This window comes from Nomia melanderi, chromosome 4 (assembly GCF_051020985.1).
Source record: "Nomia melanderi isolate GNS246 chromosome 4, iyNomMela1, whole genome shotgun sequence".
NCBI classification, from domain to species: Eukaryota; Metazoa; Arthropoda; class Insecta; order Hymenoptera; family Halictidae; genus Nomia; species Nomia melanderi.
Window position 1 is genome coordinate 10,571,949 of NC_135002.1, and position 8,061 is coordinate 10,580,009.

General features: G+C 43.0%; 1 protein-coding gene across 1 annotated transcript in view; it reads right to left on the reverse strand.

The window, feature by feature from the left end:
- LOC116429561 (uncharacterized) overlaps nt 1–7,111 on the reverse strand; it is a 50,619-nt gene extending 43,508 nt beyond the window's left edge. The window contains exons 1-2 of the mRNA XM_031982631.2: nt 5,706–7,111; nt 4,442–5,122 (exon numbers count right to left, since the gene is read on the reverse strand). Of these exons, the coding sequence (XP_031838491.1) occupies nt 4,442–4,851 (410 nt within the window). The 5' untranslated portion in view covers nt 4,852–5,122; nt 5,706–7,111. The remainder of the gene's footprint in view (nt 1–4,441; nt 5,123–5,705) is intronic.
- Between the last annotated feature and the right edge of the window lie 950 nt (nt 7,112–8,061).

Sequence of the window (8,061 nt, forward strand, 5' to 3'; positions counted from 1 at the left end):
AAGCAAATCGTGGTAAACGAAAGGAGCATGTTTGACGAAACAGAAACGACGCTTCAACTTAACTACTCCAAGCTTCAATTTCTGTCGTTAATTACAGCACTGTTCACTTAACACGATTGCCACGGTGATCATAAATGACCTTTCAAATTCCTTGAGCACAGTTACAAGAAGAAACCTGATATCGAATCAAAATATTTAGTAACAAGAGTAACTAAGGAACAGTGTAACGTGAGAACTATGATACGAAATCATTAATAATTCATTCTAATACCATTTGCCTTTGTTATGAAAGAACAAGTAACATTATACGGAACGCTAAAAATTCCTCTAGCGGTCAACGTGTTAACCAGTTAACTGCGTTTGGCGAGTACACATGTTATCTTAAAGCTTGAGATGATACTAATTCTTTCAACGATGAATTCTTCATTTTTCCACATGAACATGTAATTCTTTTCTGTTTTGTATTGGGTTTGCATTCAAATATACCGTAGGTGCATTTGTCCTGCGTTTGACGAGAATGTACTTCATTTTTTTATTTTTGCGCGCGCAAAACAAAAGATCATTGAAACTAAATTCTAGTGTTAACAGGTTAAGTGCAAAACAGAAGATAGGATAAATCTATAGAATCGTGCATTAAAAAGAGGACTCCGTTCGCGAGCGGATTCGCGTACTTCGCGTGGCAGGGTAGAGATTGTATCGATTGCTCGCTCCGGATTCGTCAATTAAATACGCGACGCCGATCATTAAAGCGTCTACCGGGTGTTGAAAGCGCGAGTGCCCTGCGCGCAAGGGCGACGCCGAAATCGGGATTGTTTTCGAATCGTGATGATTGCTGCATGGAGATCGAAAGTGTACCGGCTGGTGTCGAGGCAGGGTAGGGACAATGGCCGAGGGACGATTTTCACCCCTCTCGCCGGGACACGGCCAAGTGTTTCCCCTCTCTTGACGATGTTATCGGTCCGCAGCCTCCATGCCGGAAATAAAGGGGAAATAACGTTTCGCGCACCACCCACGCGAAAAGAATTCCTTTGAATTTTTTTGTCGAGGAGCCTGCCGGCTGCCTTTGGCCCGTGACTCTTTCATTCGAGCCATTTTTCCCGACGTACGGACAAACAAGGTTGTATAAACGACTCCCGCAACTGATCGCCAGATGGTTTTCCTCTTATCTTTTCGTACAAATTTCGAAAACGCGTTTTTTACGATTTTGATCATTTTATGCTTTAGACCGCTCATTAGTGAACTTTATCGAACAGACATTTAGGAAGGTTTCTTTCCAGAAACTGTGAAAGCAGAAATCCAAGATGAGTAATTTTCAGCGGTCAGTTTTAGTGTTAACATGCACGCTATAGTCTCCATTACACGACCATTTATAATATTAAATATTTTAGTGAACAATCTTGGAAAAACTACCCTGAGATTCACCACACGCGAATTTAGCTGTAAGAAAGAAAATAAATCATCTAAGAAATCTTATGGTATAACATTTTCTCATTTTTACCAAGGGTACTGTACATAATTTAGTTTTTCTATTAAAAGAACTGGTAGAAGTTTAACACGAGAACTAGTTTCCTTGTTTCACAATTATTCATACTTTAACACTAGATTTACGGAATCAGTCAATTTGACGAATATTGAGTTCTATAAACATTAATTAATAATAGTTTAAATCGATTTTGATTCGTGCAATTATGTGAATACGTATTGCAATATTATGGTTTTGAAGCTGTAATTCTCGTGATTTATATAGACGAACATTTAGTTTTCTAGGAACAATAGAACAAAGTGTAGAATAAACACCCGTAAATCTAGCGTTAAAAGCATTGAATATTCGAAATGATTTCGAAAGTAAATAGTTCCTGAAGAAACAGAAAATAATCTATTGTTACTATTTTTATAGCGATTATACACCAATCATATTAAATGCTCGGTGGTTCTAGTGTTAAGGCAGTCTCGTCTAGAAGGAGTTAATAGGAAATTGTAGATCGTTAAAGGTTAATAATTTTGCACAGGAAGAGGGAACGGTACACGAATTCGTCGTTCCGCTGCCAAGACACTCGGCGAACTCGATCCCGAAAGGGTGGCCGGGGGGAGGGAACGGCCGGCTCCCTCCGGGATCGCGGCTGCAACCCCTTATTTGCAAAGTTCATCGAGCTGTGCTCCTCGCGCGCGATGCACTCCCTCGGAAACGATTTCTCCTTCGACGGGCATCGAACGTCGCTCAAAAGGCAATTAAAACTTCGCGCACGCTTTGCTGGCACACATCAAACGACGATTTTGCGTGTTCGAGATTTCTTTACTTGTCGGTCGTGGGTTCCGCGTCGCACAAAGGACTCGATCCCGGCCGTGAATGTTCGCCGGCCCAGTGAAAAAAACGTCGAGTGGCGATTCCTCGCGAGAGACGGGAGGAGAAGCAAGGGGTGTCGGCTAATTCCGCGGGATTGCTTTCGGCCGCGGTTCCATTCGACGTTGATCCCTCTCCTCTAACCATCCCCGATGCATTTTTCGAGCGGCGACATTCATCGCTGACAACACATCGGATTCGATGTGTCGTTCATCGGAAAATTGAGAAAGTTCAGACTCGCTAGGCTCGCTGAACGCGTCAATTTAATGTATATTGAATTTTCTAACACTAGACTTATGGACATTTATTTATAGTTCGTTCTATCGTTTCTAGAAAAATTGATGTTTGTTCATTTAGATCTTGGAAATTAGAGGTTTGGGAGTAGATAACTAAGACATATATTTGCGCAACTGCATCACTCAAGATCAACCTAAACATTTGTGAAATAATGTTTATGAAATTCAACATGAGTGAAATTGACTTGTTCCGTACATCTAGTGTTAAAGATCATGTAAATATTTACGTCGATTTTGATTGATGTAGTTACATGAATATGTATCCACATTGCCTGTTTTTAAACCTCTAGTTTTCAAGATCTGAATGAACGAACATGAATTTTTCTTGGGACAATGGAATAAACTGTGTCATAAGTATCTGTAAATCTAGTGTTAATTAAAATTTGTTCGAAGTATGCTCTTTAACAAGCTAGAAATGATAGATTGATATATAACAGTATTGCTTTTGTATCGGCGACCCTGTATTTTTTATTCACCCTTTACACTCGACAATATTTGTCACTATAAATATTGAATATTCTCTGACGGAATGTTGATGATAGTTTTGACAAGTAACATAAAGAAGCATTATAGACGAGACTATTGTATTTCAATGTTCCACGTGTTGATCGATAAAAGTCGTCTCTCGAGTGCAAGAGGTTAATTATTTTCATAATTGTATTGAATTTCCGTGTTAATTATCGTTAAGCGTGTAAACTGTTTTAGTTTATGTTAAAACGTTCATCGTAGACTTTGTAATATGGACATTTGTTAAACAACAGGATTTTTATTCTTGGGAATTGATTAACTTAAATTTAATTTAAATGATAGTCGTCGAACTGCTAATGGACATACGAGAAAAGTTTGAAATTAGGATCGGAGAAAATGTAAATTTGCAGTTGAAATCTTGAACTTTGAACCAACTTCTCGAGAAGTTGCTGTTATTATTATTTTGAGCGGCACGAGTGCTCTCGGTGGAGTAATTTTTATCTGTTAAGCGCTGTCGTTCGACGTATCGATTTGCGATTAGATGTGAATCAGGTCGTAAAAAGCAACATTTATTTCGACTGCGCACATTCGCACGGCTGAGAACGGTTTTCTAGTCCTGTGGTCTACGCGCCGGTAACCGTATATTCATTACGCACACCTTTCCTTGCGGATGCTTAGTGGGTGACTCAAATTACCAGCGGCAAGTCGTTATTGTGTCGAAATGCGACGAAAACCGAGCGAAGCGTACCCATGGGAATCCTCAAAACTTCGGAGAACACTATCTCGAACATTCGACCAACTTACTAACAGGTATTACCTACTCTAAACACGATAGTGCCCAAACTTTCTCCATCCCCAAGATTCTTCCCTTTCCACAACCGGTTTAAAGCAATAATAAAATAAATCTATAAATTTTAAATTGTAATATCATGGTACAAGGAATGGCTGATTTCAACGTTGCTTCTTCAATAAAATATAACACAAATCTTCAACTACAAATACTTCAATAAAATCTACAAATTTAAAAGTATCAGATCATAGCACAAGTAAAGCCTAATTTCAACATTCTTACCCCAATAAAACATTAAACATAAACATAAAACTACAAACATCTCAATAAAACGTATAAATTCAGGAAATCTACAAGTATCCAAAACTCTCAACAAAGGGAGCCTTCCACATCGAACCTTCAAGTACCAAGGAAAAAGAATACTATATTCTAACCTTTTGTTATCCCTATAACTCAATTACTCTATTTCCCATTCCAAACACGAAAATCTGACGTCACCAGAACGACGACACTCCTCCTCAAAGGGTGAAAAGGTGGAAGGCTTACCTCCTATTCACCGATTCCCGGATATCCACCGCGCGCACCCCTTCCTGCTCGGGGTCCTCGACGTAATTCCCCTTGAGCCTCTTGTTCTTCAGCTCCGCGCTACCTCTCTTCAAGGACATCCCCTTCGGCAGCAGCTTCTGCGTGTCACGTCCGCAGATATGAGTGAGGTTCGGCAGGTAATCCGCTTCGACGATGAATATGAACGCTTTCAGGGACCTGCAGGTGAGCCGGACGACGCCGTGCGAGCAGTGCTCCTCTTGGATCAGCTCCATATAGCCGCCTGGCAGCCGGACACTCTTCAGGACCTTGGTGAACGAAGGCTGGGTGCTCGCGAAGCCTGTCGAGCACCTCGTAATCGCCAGCAGTAGCAGTAGCAGCAGGCTCGTCAGGGTCGTTGCTCCTGGCGCCATGGTCGTTGATCATCACAGAGATCGGAGGGAGTCCTCTCGAGATCGGTCTTAAAATTAGCTTCCCCCTCGAGATCGAGCCGGAGAAGCTCAAGTGCGCGCCGATACCGCGGTCACCAGCTTCCTTCCTGTCGGCGGCCACCGCTCTGCTTCTATGCAGGCTCTGTTGGTTCTCCGCGGTCCACTCGGACCCTTGAGGACCACTTCGCGGGACCAGGTCGTCGTCCCTGCTCCCTGGTTTCTTCAAGAACGCCGAGTGACGCGGAAAACTTTTCTGTGAAGTTGATGGAATTCTTTTTCATTTCTTCTACTTCTTTCTATTTGTTCAATCGTTTGTTTTATAATAAGATTTGTACCGTACATTTGTTATTTGTTGGGAGACACCTGGCATTCGGGGATTTGTGAAATGCCGTAGAATTGTTTATGTCGACACGTTTAACGTTCTAAAAGGGAAACTCGGAAGGATCGCGATTTGGTTTCGCTTAAATGGTAGGGAGCTTTTAAAAGTAAGGGTGTAGTAAATAACACGTACCAACTATAAACGCGCGAATTAAATAATGATGGAACATGAACAATTACGACAGTAAGTATTCTGTTATTCACGAAACCCCGCATCCGTTTCCGACACAATCGTTTTATATTTACAAATCCTAGACAGGAAACCTTACGAAACTGTTATCACAGAAAATGAAAGCAAATCTACAAAACCATCATCTGTCGCACATTCCTCTGAAAGAGTTACACGAGCCACCATGGAACACTTCATCTTTCTCACGACCCTGATTCATGACATCAAAAAAAAAAGAGGAGAAAAAAGATAACATAAGAATCAACGACGCGTAGCACAGTTAGCTCACCTTTTTTTTTAGAATGGCCCCGGTTGATTTATTCGGTCAAGTCCCGAAGGGTCGCTGCGCGTACGGCCACCGGGTCGGATAATCCTCGGAAGACTGAAGAGAGAGGCGATTATTTTGTCGATGAAAATCACCGGTCTTTTTATTTTCGGCTCGTGGCCGACGGTTCCTGGTATCCTCAGGTTCCCTCTGCTCGGTTTGTTGGTACAGCGAAGAGACCCTGCCGGGCGATCAATCGGCCACGGCCAAGTTCCAGGCTTCTAGACAACGCCGGTCGGCCTACTCGTTCCTCAAGGACGCGGATTAGAATAGTATCCAGGGCGCGTTCGATTCTCGGCCACCTCGAGGCACTCCTCCCGCGCGCTTTTTGTCTTTCGTACCGCTGGTTTCCGAATCATCCGCGCGGCTTTTCACCTTTATTTTCGGAGGCAGACCGGTCTCCGAGTTGTAGTACAGATTATCGATCCGAGGGGAATAGATCTCTGATTTGCAAAGTTGGAAGAGTTAGAAGTTGCGACGAGTAAATTGATTTCAAAGCTCTCTAGTAGATCAGCAATTCGATCGAAACAGTCTTTGGTCTGTGAAGAGATCCTATCTTGAATCCTCGGTTTGGGGTTTAGATCGAAGCTGTAACGAGTGGTTTTCAGGCCATTGAAAAGATCAACGATCCGATTAGAACAGTCTTTGGTTTACGACGTTTGAAGAGATCCTCCTTCGAATCTTCGATTTGACATGTAGATAAAAGTTGTGAAAAGGAAACAGATTTCCAAGTTCTGGAACTGATCAGCGAGCCGATCGGAATGGATCTGTGATCTTAAAGGTTTGATACGGTTTCGAGAAATTCGAATGTTTGAAATGATCCTTCCTCGAGTCTTCGATGTTTTGATGAAAGTTTGTGGAGAATAAACCAGATCTTGTATGTTAACTTTCAAGAAGGTTTACACGTGTTTCATTGTATTCACTCCGATGTTTCTCGAATTCTCCGTGTTTGATCGTTTTCAGTAGCTTCCTTGAGGTAGCCTGTCAGTCTGAACGTATTTTTACAAACTAGAACACTCGCACAAACTTGCGAGAACTTTCATTATTATTCTCGCCTTTGTTGATCAAATCAATGATCAAATTAAGTGTAATGAATTTTCAAAAGTGTCTTCGAACAGTCTTTTAACATGCTTACTTTCTCTCTGCGACGACCCACTTAGAAACGAAGCCTCGATTTTCCTTTTATTTCCGGAACGACACGCGCTTGTCTAAAATAGATCATCGAACGGGATACCAGCGTTCGGGAGATTTTAAGCAGATAATTATATTTCCATCCTCCGAACAGAAGTCTGCGAGTCTTAAGAATCTCTCCTGTATAACAAGATTTCAGCCTTCTGTAACATTTCAGTCTCTCCGAAAGCCGGCGGCGAACGAATCAGCGTTTCGTTACGATATGTCTTCAGAATCTTCGACGATCCTCTTAAAGAAAATACCTTAATCCAATCCTCTCCACATTCATTCTATCAAAAGCGATAAATTACCGATTATCCTCTTCGACGGATCACTCTCGAAAAATAAGAAACCGCAAGAATCAGCCGCAGGATCTTTCCCGGGCTCTAAAATTCCCGCGGGACGTGTTTCTCCTCTTCGCGGTTGCACGCGGGGTAAGCTCGCGAAGGCACAGATCGATTAATCGGCCGGTCGCGATCACGTTTCTCTAATCCAATTCCCTCGCTATCAGCCGCTGTCGACCAACATGCGCCGGTGTTCCTCCACTCTTCCGACCAATGTCATTGTATCAGCAAGCATCCCGCGTCCGCTATCTCTTCGACAGCCGGTCGCCGGCAGAGGACATCCCGAACGTCCACCGCGAAATCCCGTTTTCAACGTCCCCAGCGACGGATCGCTGGAAAACGAAGTCCCTGATAGCCGTTTGCTTGCGACGCGCACCGATAAACGATTAACAACTGATCATTCATTGTGAGGATCCGTTGCTCCAGTGTACACTGAAATTTCGGGGAATTCCTATCCACTCGGGGACCAACGTTACACATTCGTATTTTCGAATTTCTTACTTCGAAGGGTGACTTCGAAGGTTCCCTTGAAAACTGCGTGACACGAGGCGAAGAGGGATCGCGACGGAAACACCGGGCCGAAAATATATTCCTTCGGATATTCAATTCGCGAGGCGCACGCTTCACTCCACTTTGAACTTCGATATTGGAGATAGGAATGTCGCTCGGTAATCTTCGTTCTGGCTGAGGAATCGGCCGTTCTGGATGCTCCCGATATTCGTTCCGCGGCGGGGCACACTTTCTACCACGAATTTCAATCTTGCCGATGGGACCCGGCTGACTGGCAGTGCGCGTTATCGTCGTTG